Here is an 18,530-nt window from a genome sequence, read left to right on the forward strand (position 1 = left end):
GAAAAAAAATCACAGATAGAGAAGAATAAAAAGCACAAAGGTGAGAGAGAAACAGAGGACGGAGGAGAGAGACCAGCGGAGATCCAGGAGGCGACTGGCAGGTAACATAAAGCATCCACCACGGACAGAGGTGGGGGAGGGGAGGGGGGGTCGGCATGGTGACTCCCGCCACCGAGCGCCAGCACTATGGGAAACGTTTTAAAAGGGATTTTTTTTTTTTATTTAAAGTGATCACAAAAAAAAAACATGTTAAGGCTTAAATCCGTCTGTATGATTCCAGGATGGATCCAGAATTAGTGAAGAAGTTAGAGGAGGAGGTCAAGAACACGACCTTCAAAATGGGGGAGATCCAGGGCGTCCCCCTCCCCGAAAACTCCTGCGACATCTGGGACCAGATCTACAACTTTCAGGCCCGAGATGACGATATTTTGATCTCAACGTTTCCTAAAGCCGGTGAGTGACGCTCCTGTCACCAGCTGAGACCCCGCCCCCACACTGACAGCCCCGCCTACTGCGGCATTCTCTGTTAGGTCCAGCTATAATGTATCTGTATAGGATATGGATTTATATACATCAGGAGACTGATAGGAAGAGTATACAGCTGTATACAGCTGCAAGTAGCCATTGTATCTGTGTCACAGCTGTGGGAAGCTTGATGGGCCTAGATACATTAGCCCAGCAGTCAGTATCACACAGGCTTAGACACAGCTGCTCAGCGGACAGTATCACACATGATGGGGTTAGATACCTCAGCTCTGCAGACAGTATCACACAGGATAAGCTTAGATCTTGGCAGACAGTATTACCTGATGAGCTTAGATACAGCATTTTGGCAGACGATATCACCTGATCGTCTTAGATACAACAGCTCAGCAGGAAGTATTACATATGAAACAACACTTCAGACAGTATCACACATGATAAGATTGGATACTGGTTTAGATACCTCCGCTCTGTGAAGTCCGGTGGAAATGTTTGGAATTTGAGTCAGATGTAGCAGAGCTGTGATTGTTGCTGCTGAGTGTTTGTACTATATATGCTGGTATTTACTGAGCCTGTGTGGCAATTGTGAGTTCAGGGTGACAGGTTCAAGGGTCAGAGGTCACCTCGGCTCCATAACAAACATGACTGAATCATTTCTGATCTGATTTCATTACCAGGTGACACGTCAGAGTAAGGAGGAGAATACAGGACCTGTCCCTGGGTAATAGAAATCCTTCCATATTGTATGAAGGAAAGCTGGGTGACAACCAATATGGCTGCCACATCTGCCCAGCTTCTGTAGGATCCACATCAACCCTCATATTATAACCTGAGGCAGATTTGCCATTCAGGAGTCCTGGAAAGCTAAGTGTAGTATAGGAAACCTATAGCATAAGTTTTGTAATCCAGAGTAAAGTATGTGCCCCCCTCACTATGGTTCTCTCTGATCACGATACCCTAATAATTGATTCAGAGGAGACAGAACACAATCCCTGTAAATAAGTCCCTGGCAGGCTGTATCTGCAACTTTGTAACTTCTTTGTAATGCCGTGAGGGTTCATTAGCAACTTGACCTCAGAATAATCCTCTAAGCATTACAAAGAAGCTACAATGTTGCAGATACAGCAGGCCAGGGACTTGTTTACATGAGCCATCTCAAAAAGGAGGAGGGAGGAGGCTGAATTTATAATAACAAGTATGGAAGGAATTGTTAGTCTCACCTGGGCAGCAACATATCAAATGTTTTGTTTGAGTGGAATTCCCCTTTAAAAGGACAATACAGATTAAGGCCAAGTTCACACTATATATAAACAACAGCGATTGTTGCATGTTTGTTTAATTACAGCAGCCGATCGCATTAACCCCTATAGAATCCTGGCTGCACAGAAAACTGCCATGTCTATTTTGTGCGGCCGCTATTCAGTGAACAGCGGCAGCACGAAATAGACTTTGCACAAAATGTAAACTACGGCTCCCAGCCATACTTTACATTGTATTCTATAGATAATTGGAGTGCGGGCACACCCGACTATACCTGCATTACAATTCCAAGTTAAAGTGATGTTCAATTCTGCAGTATTGGCCGGGTTGAACATCTCAGCAGCCTTTCTGTGACATGACCGTGCCTCAAAACGGCCGCTGTTTTGCTATGTATGAACATTTCTAAATGCCGTGCCCAAGAGGTGGCCATTAGTGGTTGTCACTATAACTAATTAGGTAATTATAGCTGCAGGCCCCTGTAAGATTTAAAGGAGAAATGCATTTTAATAGAACATTACAGATGGGGTGTAAAAATTCTCACTGTGGTTCAGATCAGGGGATATTTTTGTGTTGTTGCAGGAACCACGTGGATGCAGGAGATTGTGGACCTGATCATGCTGAACGGGGACGTGGAGAGGTGCATGCGGGCCCCGTGCTTTGTCAAGGTGCCCTTCATAGACTTAAATCCAAAGCCCATGCCATCAGGTAACGGAGACCTCAGGTCTATGACTATGAGCAGCGGTGAAGAGGGGATAACATGACTGTTTTCATACGTTTTAGGAGTGGACGCCGCTAACGCTATGGAGTCACCGCGTCTTCTAAAAACTCATCTTCCAATACAGCTTGTGCCGCCATCTTTTTGGGAGAAGAACGTCAAGGTGAACATAAAGAAATTGAGGTTTAAAGGGAAACTCCTTGAATTCTAACAATTCTGTCTGAAAACATTGTAGGCAATACTCTTAAAGGGGTATTCCTAAAACAGAAGATCAATGGGGGGGGCCACCTGCCTTGGGCCACCACCCATGTGATCTCTCTATTACATGGAGTGATTATCTGCAGATATATCCCTGTGTAATAAAGACATGGCTGCAGGGACAATGCTTATGATGTGCATCCCTGCCCGGACGATTATCGAGCTGTGGAATAAATAGGCGGCAGGAGATCATGGACCTGGATGGACATGGATGCTACCCCTCGTCAGGCCATCTAATATGGCCTTTAGAAAAGACCTGAAGATGTCTTCTTTGTACAATATATTGTCCAGGTCTACAGTTCACTTACTTTATTCTTTCCTTATATCAGGTAATTTACGTTGCTCGGAACGCCAAAGACTGCATGGTCTCCTACTTCTGCTTCCAGAGGATGAATAAGGGTCTGCCGGACCCTGGGACCTGGAAGGAATACTTCTCTACCTTCTTAGCTGGAAACAGTGAGAACAAGAGACTTAACATGAGTCCTTCCTTACCATGTTCCTCATTGTTTCCTCTGCATGTTCCTCCCTGTTTTTTTTTTTTGTTATGATCGTCATTGTTCCTCATTGGACACCACCACGTTCCTCCCCATTATCTCCCACTATTTCCTCACTATTTGTCAGCATTTCCCCACCATCTTTTTTGACACTTCCTCAATCTGTTTTCGTATTCACATGTTCCTTCTCTTTTTCTCACCATGTTCCCTTTACGTGTTCCTCAGCATTTCTTCCCCATAGTCCTCCTCGGTTCCTTACTATAAGTGAGATGCCAGAGTCCCAGTCCAGGGCGTGAATGGACCAGCTCTCTGAAATCCAGAACACACAGATCACTGACTGACAGGGAAGGGAGATAAGTGGAGAAGACAACTGTCCATTAATACTCAGTCTAGACTCTAAACCATCTGCAGCCTGGCTAAGGCTAGCAAAAAAAAAAACAAAAAAAACAGACAGGTGTACAACCTGTCAATCACCACACAGAAAGTGCTGTTCTTAATGTTCTTCACCTTCACCTTGTCCCTCACTGATTCCTCAACAGTATTTCCTCACGATGTCTCTTGCTATTTCCTTACTATATTTCTCAGTGTTTATTCACCTTGGTCTTCCTCATGTTCCTTACTGGTTCATTATAATGTTCCTTTTCATTTTCTCACTGTTTCCTCACCATATGTCTCATATTTCACTAATATGTGCCCCTTCATATCCTCTCAATGTTTCTCAGTATTTCCTTAAGATATTTCTGTTTCCCCATTAAGTTTCATACCATTTGCTCCCCGCGTTCCTCACTATTTGCTCCCCATGTTCCTCACTATTTGCTCCCCATGTTCCTCACTATTTGCTCCCCATGTTCCTCACTATTTGCTCCCCGTGTTCCTCACTATTTGCTCCCCGTGTTCCTCACTATTTGCTCCCCATGTTCCTCACTATTTGCTCCCCGTGTTCCTCACTATTTGCTCACCATGTTCCTCACTATTTGCTCCCCATGTTCCTCACTATTTGCTCCCCGTGTTCCTCACTATTTGCTCCCCGTGTTCCTCACTATTTGCTCCCCATGTTCCTCACTATTTGCTCCCCGTGTTCCTCACTATTTGCTCACCATGTTCCTCACTATTTGCTCACCATGTTTCTCACTATTTGCTCCCCGTGTTCCTCACTATTTGCTCCCCATGTTTCTCACTATTTGCTCACCATGTTCCTCACTATTTGCTCCCCGTGTTCCTCACTATTTGCTCACCATGTTTCTCACTATTTGCTCCCCGTGTTCCTCACTATTTGCTCCCCGTGTTCCTCACTATTTGCTCACCATGTTTCTCACTATTTGCTCCCCGTGTTCCTCACTATTTGCTCCCCGTGTTCCTCACTATTTGCTCCCCGTGTTCCTCACTATTTGCTCACCATGTTCCTCACTATTTGCTCACCGTGTTCCTCACTATTTGCTCACCATGTTCCTCACTATTTGCTCACCATGTTCCTCACTATTTGCTCACCATGTTTCTCACTATTTGCTCACCATGTTCCTCACTATTTGCTCACCATGTTCCTCACTATTTGCTCCCCGTGTTCCTCACTATTTGCTCACCACGTTCCTCACTATTTGCTCACCATGTTCCTCACTATTTGCTCACCATGTTCCTCACTATTTGCTCACCATGTTTCTCATGGTTTCCTCTGCATGTTTCTCATGGTTTCCTCACTATGGTTCTTAGCATTTCCTTGTCATGTCCCTCACCATTTCCTCACCGTGACCCTTAGTGTTTACTCATCACTATTTCCTTCTCGTGTCCCTCAGCATTTTCACATTATATTCCATCATATTTCCTGACCATGTTCCTGCTCAGTTCCTCACCAGATTCCTTACCATTGCCTTACTCCATTAACCTGTTTCTTTACTATGTTCATCACTGTTTCTCTACAAAGTCCCTGTTAATTTTCTATCTGTTTCATCACCATTTTCCTTGATGTTCCTCAGCATCTCCTCACTGTGATCCTTACAAATTCCTATCCTTCACTGAATTTCTCAGCCTTACCCCACCATGGTCCCTCGGTGTTTCCTCATTATGTTCCTCCTCATTTCCTCACCAGGTTCCTTGGTTCCTTTCCCACCACAACTCTCAGTATTTTCTCGCCATGTTTCTCAACTTACAATGTTTTTACAATGTTCCTCATTTCCTCAGCTTATTGTTCTTAATATTCTGTCCTTCTTTCAGTTCCTTGGGGGAGCTGGTTTGACCATGTTATTGGATGGTGGAAAGCAAAAGATAAATACCAGATTCTCTATATCTTCTACGAGGACATGATCGAGGTGAGGACTGTGACCTCCACATATCGTATATGGACATTCAGCCCAAGATCTCACATTTTCCCCCAAATTCTGTCTTCAGGATCCAAAGAGAGAAATAAGAAAAATATCTAAATTTCTGGGCAAAGACCTGACAGATGAGGTTCTGGATACCATCTGCCACCACACATCATTCGACACCATGAAGAACAACCCAATGGCCAACTTCACTGCCCTGCCATCATTTATATTTGACCAGTCAATCTCCCCCTTCATGAGGAAAGGTAAGACACCAGTATGTCCTCATGTTTCCACCTTTACTGTTTTTTTATGTTCTCCCCTAATTCAGGGACAGGACATATAGCTCTGTTCATCCTGAGCAATCTGGTTCATCGATACAATGACCCCCCACATGTACGTTTTTCTTTCAGGCAAAGTCGGTGACTGGAAGAATCATTTCTTGGTGGCCCAAAATATTATATTTGATGAGGAATACCAGAAGAAGATGGAGGGGAGCGGGCTGAGCTTCCGTACCGAACTATGAGACAACCACAATGACTGTACTGACATATTTACTTTATTGGGTATGAAGCGGGAGGGTAATGAAGCCCCCAAAAAACAACTTCAGAGTACGGGAAACATTCATATGATGGATCTAGTTGACTACTGGGAGGGTTGACGACAAAGCCATTCGTCAAAATCTGATACAGGTGACAACACAAGTAGTAGAGTCGGGGTCATAATCCTCACAGAAGACCCCAGAGAAAGGAACATGAGCAGTGTATAGCTACCAGTATGCTGTATCTAAGCTTATGGTGTTTCTATTGAGCTGGTGTATCTAATTCTACAATTTGTGATACTGTCTGAAATGAATGTATCCACGCCTATTATGTGTAATATGCCTGCTAAGCCTTGTATCTAAGCCTTTTCTAAGTGATACTGTTCACTACACCAATGTAGTCTCGTTTCATTGTAAAAGGCATAGGATCCATGCAAACTCTACCCAAAAGTGGCAGTTTTGTTGGCATCATGATGGTGATTATAAGGGGTGCAACTGCCAGTCCCCTTCCCTTTCAGACCTGCTCACAGTCGCATCCCCCTGGTGTCGCTATCACTCTTGGGCAGAGTCCAGGGCATATACCTTTTGAAATAACTGGTGACATGGGCCTGTGGTAAGCTGGGCCTTGTGTTACACCACAGGGACACTTAAGGCTTATCTCAAGCACCTGACGCTCCACCAGGTTTGTGCAGAGATGAAGAGGTTGGTGTTTTACAAAAATTCCTCTGGTATACTGGCTAATGGTGTGTCAGGGTGCCCTTGACTATAGGAAACATGATAGTGGGACACTATGGGGGCATGACCACTGTGTGGGTACAAAAAGGGGGGGATAAAAACTTAAAAGGTATACAAAGGGGAGAAACTGGAGAAGAAAAGGGAAAGTTAAAATTTACAATGACAGAAGTCACCTGTAAATCACTGCAGGTATCATATCAGGACGGGGGGCCTTGCTCCTCGCAGTAATATTGCCCTCTATAGTAATGATGTTCCCTATGCTGTGCCCCTCATAGTAAGGATGTCCCCCATGCTGTGCCCCTCGTAGTAAGGATGTCTCCCATGCTGTGCCCCTCGTAGTCATGATGTCACCTATGCTGTGCTCCTCGTAGTAATGATGTCCCCCAAGCTGTGCCCCTTGTTGTACTGATGTACCCCATGCTGTGCCCCTCGTAGTTATAAAGTCCCCCATGCTGTGCCCTCCATAATATTAATGGCCCCCATGCTGTGCCCACCATAATAATAATGCCCCCCCATGTTGTGCCCTTCATAATAATATTGCCCCCCACGCTGTGTTCCCCCCACCTTCCCTTGCTGTGCACCAATAATTAAAAAAAAAAAAATCATACTCACCTAATCTGCGCTGTGTGGTGCAGTGGGCAGGTCTCTCCATCTTCTGGCTCCAGCCTGTAGGCTGCGGGGATGGATCCTCCGGCAGGCGTGATGACGTTATATCATTGCGTCTGCTGGAGAAATCATGCTCTGGTGTCCCATGAAGTGCAGGCAGCTTATGGGATTGAATGTAGGAACAGGACACTGACAGTTACTGCTAGTACATTCTGTTCGGCCCGCGTTATAGTGAGTGGGCAGAAGATCTAAGGGAGCGTGCACCCCTAGGAGCTGTGCGGCCGCAGCTTCTGGGGATGCTTAAAGAGACAATTCACATGTCACAATTCCCACTGGGATCCTGCAGCACCACTGGCCGTGGAATCCCGGAACCAGGAGTTAGTGAAGTTGCAAGGGGGACCTGGCCAGGCGACTGCTATAGCAATGCCACCGATACAGCTAGTGAGTGTGGACTTCCTGCTAGGTAGGAGTGCCAGGTACTGTTGGCAGGGCCACCATCAGGGCAGTATTGCCGGTTATGCTTTAAGGGGCCCGGCTGTGGAGTCACTCACGGGGGGGCCCGGCTGAGGAGTCACTCACCGGGGGCCCGGCTGTGGAGTCACTCACAGGGGGCCCAGGTGAGAAGTCACTCACGGGGGGCCCGGCTGTGGAGTCACTCACGGGGGGGGGGGCACCTGAGGAGTGACACACGGGGGGCCCGGCCCGGCTGAGGTGTCCCTCACAGGGGGGCCCGGCTGAGGTGTCCCTCACAGGGGGGCCCGGCTGAGGTGTCCCTCACAGGGGGGCCCTGCTAAGGTGTCCCTCACAGGGGGGCCCGGCTGAGGAGTCACACTCACAGGGGGGGGGCCCGGCTGAGGCGTCCCTCACAGGGGGGCCTGGTTGCTCCTGATAACACAGGGCACTGCTGGTTGAAAAGAATGAACTCTTATAGACCTCTTCCAACCAAGGTACAGCCCTGCCCCCACCCCCTGTGCTGTGTAACCACCCAACCAGCACGGGAGCAAGGTTCTGGCTGTGAGTAGGAAGGGGAGACCTGTCAGCACCTGAGCTCTAAGGAGCTTCTGCAAGAAAAGTAAGAGACTGCTTGTTTGCTTCTGTCTTTGGGTGTGTGCGCATATGTGCAAAGTGATAGTGTGTATCTATATAGAGTGTTCAAGTATGTAATGTGCACTGTATGTGTGTATGCATAGTGTATGCTTAGTTTATATGGTGTATGTATCGTATATATGTGTGTATGTATAGTGTGTGTGTGTATATGATGTATGTATTGTATATATATATATGTGTGTGTGTGTGTATGTCTGTATGTGTGTATAGTGTGTGTATATGATGTATGTAGAATATGAAAACACATTTTTTGCAGGAAGGAGATGCCGTCCTACTTTATAGTCTCCATTGTGTGACATGGAGGCCTCAGGTTGGGTGTAGTGCTGGGGCCCAGGGAATCTGCAGTACAGAGTGTATTCTGTCTGTGTAAGACATATGGTGCTGACAGGTCACCATACACCGACTGCAGTGTCAGCACAATCTGTATACTGCCAGCTACATGTGTATGTATGTATATAAGTATATGTTTGTATATATATAAGTATGTATGTATACATGTAGGTAAATATGTCCGTATATAGATATATATGTATATATATTTGTATGTATGTGTATATGTGTGTGTGGATGTGTGTATATATGTGTGTGTGTGTGTGTATATATGTGTGTATGTATATACGTATCTACACAGCGCTAGCTCCCCCACCTTCCCTGGGACAGTGTGACTCCTCAGAGGGGCTATCACAGCACTGGCAGCTCTTTTCCCCCGCAGCCAGGTTGGCACAGACCTGCAAAGCTGCTCTCACCCCCTACTCCCCCCCCTTGTCCCGGTGGCAGGGGGCTGGATTTGCTGTGAGAGCCACGCGCCGTGCTGTCCCAGGGTGGTTGCTTTGTTGGCCACGCTCTGCCAGTATGGTTTGATCAAATTATATACCGACATCCTGACGTTGGTTTTAAAAATTAGCCAAGCAGCATTAGTATCAGCCATAGGTGTGATGTGCAGTAGCTCCCTTCTCTCCATGTCGCAAGATATGATACAGCAGCCACCATGGAGACTTCTGACAACACTGAAATTGTCTCAGTGCCAGGGCGATGAGGAACGTTTTATTATTATTATAGGGCGATGAGGAACGTTTTATTATTATTATAGGGCGATGAGGAACGTTTTATTATAGGGCGATGAGGAACGTTTTATTATAGGGCGATGAGGAACGTTTTATTATAGGGCGATGAGGAACGTTTTATTATAGGGCGATGAGGAACGTTTTATTATAGGGCGATGAGGAACGTTTTATTAAAGGGCGATGAGGAACGTTTTATTATAGGGCGATGAGGAACATTTTATTATAGGGCGATGAGGAACGTTTTATTATAGGGCGAGGAGGAATGTTTTATTATAGGGCGAGGAGGAATGTTTTATTATAGGGCGATGAGGAACGTTTTATTATAGGGCGATGAGGAACGTTTTATTATAGGGCGAGGAGCAATGTTTTATTATAGGGCGAGGAGGAATGTTTTATTATAGGGCGATGAGGAACGTTTTATTATAGGGCGATGAGGAACGTTTTATTATAGGGCGAGAGGAATGTTTTATTTTAGGGCGATAAGGAACGTTTTATGATAGGGCGACGGGGAACGTTTTATTATAGGGCGACGAGAAACGTTTTATTATAGGGCGAGAGGAACGTTTTATTATAGGGCGATGAGGATCGTTTTATTATAGGGCGATGAGGATCGTTTTATTATAGGGCGACGGGGAACGTTTTATTATAGGGTGATGAGGAACGTTTTATTATAGGGCGATGAGGAACATTTTATTATAGGGCGATGGGGAACGTTTTATTATAGGGCGATGAGGAACGTTTTATTATAGTGCGATGAGGAACATTTTATTATAGGGCGATGAGGAACGTTTTATTATAGGGCGATGAGGAACGTTTTATTATAGTGCGATGAGGAACATTTTATTATAGTGCGATGAGGAACGTTTTATTATAGGGCAACGTGGAACAGTTTTTTATAGGGTGATGAGGAACATTTTATTAAGGATTTTTTTATTTTAAGCAAAATCGCCCAAAAAACTAAACTTAGGTTTTATAATTCCAGAAAGGATCAAGAATTATTGAGAGAAATACCGGAGAAGATGGAGGACGTGACTGTTACACTAGGGGAGATCCAGGGCGTCCCGCTCCCCGCCGAAACCTGCGAAATCTGGGACCAGATCTACAACTTTCAGGCACGAGAAGACGATATAATGATCGCTACATTTCCTAAAGCCGGTAAGTGACGCTCCTGACACCACCAGTGTGGTTGTATGGCTCCGGCCGCACACTGATAGCTCCGCCTACTGCGACAATACTAGATGGATTTACACATCTAATACTGAACACTATGGGAGCCATATAAATCTGCATACAGTGAGCTCCCCCTAGTGGTAGCTGCGGGAAGGGAACTTATCAGCATCATGTACCTTACAAAAGGGTATTCACAGGACGTCATACAGGTAGGATTAGATACAGCAGCTCAGCAGACAACACATAAGATTAGATACATGGCTCAACAGATAGTATCACACATGATTGACTTAGATACACTTTGTACTGTGGCAGACATATGGATGTTTACTGTGTCCAGGTAATGATCCTGAGAACACAATGCTATGTTTAGTGAGGGGGATGGTGTGTGCAGGGATCGGGGTTCCTCAGCTCCATTACAGACACAGCTAAATAATTCTGCTCCAATATTACGAAACATAAAGCTGAAAAAGAACAGCACAAAAGGAGGGGAAAAAAGCGCCAGTTCACAGAGAATAGAAATCCTCTTTTGTTCCTTGTAAGAAGAAACCAATATGACTGCCATTACAGCCCCTACAAGAGTAAAGCAGATTTACCATTCAGCAGGCTTAGAAAGCTGGGTAAAGTATGTGGCAGTCAAGTACACAGCCACAACAATCAGGTCCACTAACAGGAACAACGATTAGGTACATTAACAGGCGCAACAATCGGGTACACTAACATCAGCAACAATCAGGTATACTAACAGCCACAACAATCAGGTACACTTACAGGCACAACGATTAGGTACACTGAGAGGAGTGTAGATCAGGTACACTAACAGCAGCAATAATCAGGTACACTTACAGGAAGAATGATTAGGTACACTAAGCAGCAACAATCAGGTACATTGACAGCCACATCAATCAGGTACACTAACAGGTACAATGATTAGGTACACTGAGGGGAGTGAAGATAAGGTACACTAACAGCGGCAATAAGCCACAACAATCAGGTACACTAACAGGAAGAATGATTAGGTACACTAAGAGCAGCAACAATCAGGTACATTGACAGCCACATCAATCTGGTACACTAACAGGTACAATGATTAGGTACACTGAGGGGAGTGAAGATAAGGTACACTAACAGCAGCAACAATTAGGTATACTAACAGCCACAACAATCAGGTACACATACAGGCGCAACGATTAGGTACACTGAGGGGAGTGTAGATCAGGTACACTAACAGCAGCAATAATCAGGTACAATGATTAGGTACACTGAGGGGAGTGAAGATAAGGTACACTAACAGCGGCAATAAGCCACAACAATCAGGTACACAAACAGGAACAACGATTAGGTACACTAACAGCAGCAACAATCAGGTACACTGACAGCCACATCAATCAGGTACACTAACAGGAGCAACAATCAGGTACACTAACAGCAGCGACAATCAGGTACACTAACAGGAGAGGAGCGACAATCAGATACAACAATAGGGAACATGGATAACTATCAAGTCTCACTACAGTTGGTTTGTATTTACAAATACATAAATCGCAGCAATCTGATCAATGTCCCAGGCGAGTGATTATAGGTCCCTTGTTGGTGGCACGTGCATGGAAGTGTGCTAGGGTGCAGCAACCCAAGACGTACATGGACGTGAATTTGCGTCAAGTGTTTAAAAGGGTGATACAATACAGATTAATATGGCTCAATTTATTTCTTGTGATATTCCCAGGAGTTGGTGCAAAGACAGCCATAAGCAGCTGTCACTGTAATGGTCATGTTAATGTTGCATGTTCCTTTAAAAGTTAAAGGGGTAATGAAGCTTGAAAGAATGTTAACGTTGAGGTGTGAAGGTTAATACCTTGTTGTTGCAGGAACTTCATGGCTTAGGGAGATCGTCGACCTGATAATGCTAAATGGGGACGTGGAGAGGAGCATGCGGGCCCCGGCCTTTGTCAAGGTGCCCTTTATAGACATACATTTAAAGCACATGAAGTCAGGTAATGGAGACCTCAGGCCTATAACATGAAGGTGTCCCACCACGACAAAACTGCAACAAATATGTGACTGCTCTCGGATCTTTATATGTTTTAGGACTGGAAGTTGCTAACTCCATGGAGTCACCACGCATCATAAAAACGCACCTTCCAATACAGCTTTTGCCGCCATCTTTTTGGGAGAAGAACGTTAAGGTGAACAAATTATGGAGACCATGAAAATTGAGATTTAAAGGGGAAACTCCTCAAATTCTGGGTCCCTTTTTAAAATTATATTAGGGATAATTCTTAAAGAGATATTCCTACAATATATGTACAATGGTCACCTCGGTTGTGGTCTACCAGGCAATGGACCTTCACCCATGTGATTGTCTACTATTTCTTCTCATCATCCATACTGCCCTGTTGATAGTCAATAGCTGTGTATCCAGCCTGCAGGACGCCGTAACCGTTCCCTCACAGTTGTGCAGGGTTAACAATTGTTTTCGATATTCTGTGTCTCAAAATGTTCTTGTTCCGCGCGTCTACAGGGTCAACGTGACCTAGACAGGAATGAGATTCCAAACAACATGAGATTCTGTCTCCAACCAGAACCATTTATCCTAGGGCTGAGATGGGAATCAGGGCTGGGTGGAGGGATTCGGGGTTGGATTTATAGGCAAAATAACCTTAATCTTTCAATTAATTGTTAAAGGGGTTGTCCGGCGCTAAAAAATTATTCACAGAATAACACACATTACAAAGTTATACAACTTTGTAATGTATGTTATGTCTGTGAATGGCCCCCTTCCCCGTGTCCCACCACCCCCACCCGTGTACCCGGAAGTGTGGTGCGCTATACTCACATGTCACGTGCCGACCACGGTCTCCGATCCTCAGCAGTGACGTCTTCTTCGGGCGGACGGCGGATCTTCCCGAGTGCCGGCCGCCTTCTGCAGCGTCATCCGAAGCTCAGCCGCGATTGGCTGAGCATAACTGTGCTCAGCCAATCGCAGCTGATGACGTGGCCGCGTCATCAGCCGCTCAGCCGTGGTCGGCACGTGACAGGTGAGTATAGCGCACCACACTTCCGGGTACACGGGTGGGGGTGGTGGGACACGGGGAAGGGGGCCATTCACAGACATAACATACATTACAAAGTTGTATAACTTTGTAATGTGTGTTATTCTGTGAATAATTTTTTAGCGCCGGACAACCCCTTTAAGGCTGTATATGCAAATTTCTTAAATGTCAAAGTTATAAATTGACAAATCGACAAGTAGCCATGAATTGGCCTTGATTAAGCCCCACACTGGGCACATAGCTGACGTCTTTCTACTTGCTTTGGGGGGAGGGAGGGCAATCTCCACTGATGTCTTTTATAAACTGTGCTTGTAGATTGTGGTGACTTTTGTATCCTACCGTCATGGTATTACCTGAATGTGTCTTCCCGGTACAATGTATTTTCCGTCTCTCTGATGTTTTTTTCCCCCCTCCTGGCAGGTGATTTACTTTGCTCGGAACGCCAAAGACTGCATGGCCTCCTTCTTCCACTTCCAGAGGATGACTAAAACTTTACCAGATCCTGGTACATGGAACGAATACTTCTCCACATTCTTATCTGGAAATGGTAAGAAAAGGGGACTCACCATGTTCCTCACAGTGTTTCTCAACGTTTACAATGTTTCCTCACCATGTTTTACAGTTTTCTCACCATGTTCCTCAGTGTTTTTTCACCATGTTCCTCAGTGTGTTTTTACCATGTTCCTCAGTGTTTCCTCCCATGTTTCTCAGCGTTCTCTCCCCATGTTGCTCAGTGTTTTCTCACCATGTTCCTCAGTGTTTCCTCACCATGTTCCTCAGTGTTTCCTCACTATGTTCCTTAGGCTTTCTTTACCATGTTCCTTAGTGTTTCCTCACCATGTTCCTCAGATTTCTCTCACCATGTTCCTCAGTTTTTCCTCACCGTGTTCCTCAGTGTTTCCTCGCCATGTTCCTTAGTGTTTCCTCACCATGTTTTACAGTTTCCTCACCATGTTCCCTAGTGTTTTTTCACCATGTTTCTCAGTGTTTCCTCACCATGTTTTACAATGTTTCCTCACCATGTTTTACATTTTCCTCACCATGTTCCTCAGTGTGTTTTCACCGTGTTCCTCAGTGTTTCCTCACCATGTTTCTCAGCGTTCTTTCACTATGTTCCTCAGTGTTTTTTCACCATGTTCCTCAGTGTTTCCTCACCATGTTTTACAACATTTCCACACCATGTTTGTCTGTAATCCTCAGGTTTTTCCTCACCATGTTCCTCAGTGTTTCCCCACCATGTTCATCAGTACTACCTCACCATGTTTCTCAGTATTCTCTCACCATGTTCCTCAGTGTTTCCTCACCATGTTTTATTGTTTCCTCACCATGTTCCTCAGTGTTTCCTCACCATGTTTTACAATGTCCTCTCACCATGTTTTACTGTTTCCTCAACATGTTCCTAAGTATTTCCTTACCATGTCCCTTAGTGTTTCCTCCCCATGTTTCTCAGAGTTTTTACACCATGTTTCTCAGTAATCCTCAGTGTTTTTTCACCATGTTTATCAGTAATCCTCAGTGTTTTTTCACCATGTTCCTCAGTGTACAGTTTCCCTACCATGTTCATCAGTGCTACCTCACCATGTTTATCAGCGTTCTCTCACTATTTTCCTCAATGTTTCTTCACCATATTCGTTAATGTTTCCTCACCATGTTTCTCAGTATTTCTTCACTATGTTCTACATTGTTACCTCACCATGTTTCTCAATGTTTCTCCATCATGTTCCTGCTTCCATAGCCATGTTTCTCACTATTCTACTATTCTATTCTGCTTTTCTACCATGATCCTCAGCAATTCTTCAGTGTTGTTCCCCATATTCCTGTTACCTAACCATGTTGCTCCTTAATAAATTATGTCCTTCTTTCAGTTGCCTGGGGGAGCTGGTTTGACCATGTCATTGGATGGTGGAAAGCAAAAGACAAATACCAGATTCTCTATGTCTTCTACGAGGACATGAAGGAGGTGAGGACAGTGACCTTTACATAATGTACATGGACACTTAGCTCAAGATCTCACATTTTCCCTCTGAATTCTGTCACTAGGACCCAAAAAGAGAAATAAGAAAAATATCTGAATTTCTGGCCAAGAACCTGACAGAGGACATTCTTGATACCATCTGCCACCACACATCATTCAGCGCCATGAAGGAGAACCCAATGACCAACTACAGTGCTATGCCTTCTTTTTTAATGGACCAGTCCATCTCGCCCTTCTTGAGGAAAGGTGAGATTCTAGAATGACCTCATTGTCCCAAGACAGAACAGACACAGGTCAGACTTCCCCTCATGCGAAAAGTTGTCTGGGGTAAAAAAAAAATAATAATAATAATGATATGTCTGGGGGTGGTGTAAAAAAAATACTCCTACCACAACCCTCCATAAGTGCCACTCCATGCCTCCCTGTTCCCACTCATCAACAGTTTTTGCTGATTCCTGTGACTGGCGGCCCTGCAGGAACTGCCTGCTTAAGGCCCTATTATACGGAATGATTAATAGTAGTGTGGTGTAATAGAAGGCAACGGTCGGCTGATCGTTCCAGTAACGATCTGCTGCCTTGCTCCGTGGAAAAGTAGTGGCGGCAGGAGACCGCTGCTACATGCTATGGGCTGCCTGGACAATCTAGCAATCACCCGGGCAGCCCCCTGCAGCTCCCCACGGCCCCCCCCTGTACTCACCCGCTTGCTGCCGCCGCGTGTGGTAGTGGTGGCAGTGAGTGGGGAACAAGGAGCAAACGAGCGCTGACAGCTCCTCATAGTTGCCCTGTGGAATCGGAATTGTGGTATTGGAAGCCAATCGCGGCTGAGCAGCTGATGACGCGGCAGAGGGCGGCCGGCACGAGGGACAGTCGGAGCGGTTCGACCAGCCGCCCGAAGATTACATCATTGTCACAAGATGGCGGACGGGGGTCGACACGGATCAGGTGAGTATAGAGCACTACACTTCCGGGTCTAGCGTGGGTGGGGGGGAATACAGGGAAGGGGGTGATAACTTTGTAATGTGTGTTATTTAGTGAATAATTGTTTAGCGCCGCACTACCCCTTTAAAGGGGAATTATCAGCAGATTAGATTAATGTCCTTTTTGCATAGGAGACGCCTAGGATGAAAGTATGTGTCTTACCTTCCTCCTCTGCACTGTTTCTGTCAATTAGCCCACGGTCAAGTAGGACCATTAGGAGCACTTCCCCGCCCTCCATAGAATCACATCACCTCTCCTGATACAGTGCGATGAGATCAGTTGCACTTTCTGACTCCCCTGGAGGAAGCCGCCTGTGTCCTGCACTCAGTCAGGCAGCCCAGTCCTCCACTACATGACACAAACATCATGTCTATCCTCTAAATCCATGGGTCTCCAAACTGCGGCCCTCCAGCTGTAGCAAAACTACATTTCCCATAGTGCCTGGACAGCCAAATCCAAAGCTTTAGCTGTCCAGGCAACAGCTGGAGGGCCACAGTTTGGAGACCCATGCTCTAATCATTCCAACCCCTGATGATGGAGATGACAGAGAAACCCGCCAACTCCCTCGACCATGGGGCGCCCCAAACTGCATGTGCTTATTATGACCATTTTCCTTTCAGGTAAAGTTGGTGACTGGAAGAATCATTTCTTGGTGGCCCAAAATATTATATTTGATGAGGTATACAAGAAGAAGATGGAGGGGAGCGGGCTGCACTTCCGCACTGAGCTATGAGACATGTATTGTGTATGAAGCTGGTGGAATAATGATTCCTGAACCACCAGCACCACCACCACCACCACCACCAGCTCCAGCCCCACCACCACCAGCACCACCACCACCAGCACCACTAGCTATAGGAAAGTCAATCACCAATCTAGCGGATGAATGGGATGGCTCCTACTAATAATTGACGATGATGATGATTGTCCGACTTCCTCAGATTCCTATGATGGAGTCACTGATCATAGCCGTGCCCTAGCGTGTTCTTTAAATGATGGTATTCCTTTAAGGAGAAGCATAGCATATACCATTTGCGTACATTTGTTTATGGATATTCAGGGCTATATAAACATATTCATTGGCAACATAAACACGGAGCGAAAAGTTGATATAGTTTGCAGAAATAAAAGAGTTGCAGATCACAGTCTCAGTATCAGATACTTCATTTGTCGTTAAGGGGTTAAAATGTCGCACAAACTGGTACAGGCCTACGTCTGGTCAGTACAGTACAGGTGCCGCCTACATCTGGTCAGTACTCAGGGGCGGATTAACTTTACCATAGGCCCCGGGCTGTTTGCCAAGCCTGGAATATTTTAACCGGACCTTATTGCTGGAATGTTTCTTATTTTAGACTTCTCAGCTATTCCTCGCATTGAGGGTCCTTACCGGTAACCCCCCCCCCCCCATGATATGTATATGGACAAAGATTTTTATGTTGAGTTTATTGCAATGGGAGCATTATGTATGCCACTATTTGTGGTGGTAACACGGTCATCATAATTCGTCGGTGCCCCACCGCTGGCACTATTTGTGGTGGTAACACGGTCATCATAATTCGTCGGTGCCCCACCGCTGGCACTATTTGTGGTGGTAACACGGCCATCATAGTTTGTGGGTGCCCCACCGCTGGCACTATTTGTGGTGGTAACACGGCCATCATAAATTGTGGGTGCCCCACCGCTGGCACTATTTGTGGTGGTAACACGGCCATCATAAATTGTGGGTGCCCCACCGCTGGCACTATTTGTGGTGGTAACACGGCCATCATAGTTTGTGGGTGCTCCACTGCTGGC

General features: G+C 45.6%; 2 protein-coding genes across 5 annotated transcripts; both read left to right on the forward strand.

The window, feature by feature from the left end:
- LOC138801549 (sulfotransferase 1C1-like) lies at positions 1–6,440 on the forward strand. The gene is made up of 8 exons (XM_069984487.1): positions 1–101; positions 281–453; positions 2,323–2,448; positions 2,524–2,621; positions 3,046–3,172; positions 5,419–5,513; positions 5,593–5,773; positions 5,921–6,440. The coding sequence occupies exons 2-8, from the start codon at positions 282–284 to the stop codon at positions 6,031–6,033; spliced, it is 912 nt and encodes a 303-aa protein (XP_069840588.1). The 5' UTR covers positions 1–101; position 281; the 3' UTR covers positions 6,034–6,440.
- LOC138801550 (sulfotransferase 1C2-like) lies at positions 5,961–17,881 on the forward strand. 4 transcript variants are annotated; one of them, XM_069984491.1, is made up of 8 exons: positions 5,961–6,049; positions 10,543–10,715; positions 12,599–12,724; positions 12,819–12,916; positions 14,204–14,330; positions 15,649–15,743; positions 15,824–16,004; positions 17,357–17,881. In XM_069984491.1, exons 2-8 carry the CDS (start codon positions 10,580–10,582, stop codon positions 17,467–17,469), a joined length of 876 nt encoding a protein of 291 aa, XP_069840592.1. In that variant the 5' UTR covers positions 5,961–6,049; positions 10,543–10,579; the 3' UTR covers positions 17,470–17,881. The 4 variants fall into 4 exon arrangements, with proteins under 4 accessions (XP_069840592.1, XP_069840589.1, XP_069840591.1 ...); XM_069984488.1 differs by having other exon boundaries at positions 5,983–6,073; XM_069984490.1 differs by lacking the exon at positions 5,961–6,049 and adding an exon at positions 8,131–8,461.
- The last annotated feature ends 649 nt before the right edge of the window (positions 17,882–18,530 follow it).

The sequence above is a fragment of the Dendropsophus ebraccatus genome, chromosome 9, assembly GCF_027789765.1.
Source record: "Dendropsophus ebraccatus isolate aDenEbr1 chromosome 9, aDenEbr1.pat, whole genome shotgun sequence".
NCBI classification, from domain to species: Eukaryota; Metazoa; Chordata; class Amphibia; order Anura; family Hylidae; genus Dendropsophus; species Dendropsophus ebraccatus.

Bases quoted from the DNA above. Each gene is read 5' to 3' on its own strand.
- LOC138801549 (XM_069984487.1), top strand. From the start codon at position 282: ATGGATCCAGAATTAGTGAAGAAGTTAGAGGAGGAGGTCAAGAACACG. The intron at 2,622-3,045 runs GTGAACATAAAG...TCCTTATATCAG, and splicing joins TTTGGGAGAAGAACGTCAAG to GTAATTTACGTTGCTCGGAA. The intron at 3,173-5,418 runs GTGAGAACAAGA...TCCTTCTTTCAG, and splicing joins TACCTTCTTAGCTGGAAACA to TTCCTTGGGGGAGCTGGTTT.
- LOC138801550 (XM_069984491.1), top strand. From the start codon at position 10,580: ATGGAGGACGTGACTGTTACACTAGGGGAGATCCAGGGCGTCCCGCTC. The intron at 12,917-14,203 runs GTGAACAAATTA...CCCTCCTGGCAG, and splicing joins TTTGGGAGAAGAACGTTAAG to GTGATTTACTTTGCTCGGAA. The intron at 15,744-15,823 runs GTGAGGACAGTG...TTCTGTCACTAG, and splicing joins TCTACGAGGACATGAAGGAG to GACCCAAAAAGAGAAATAAG.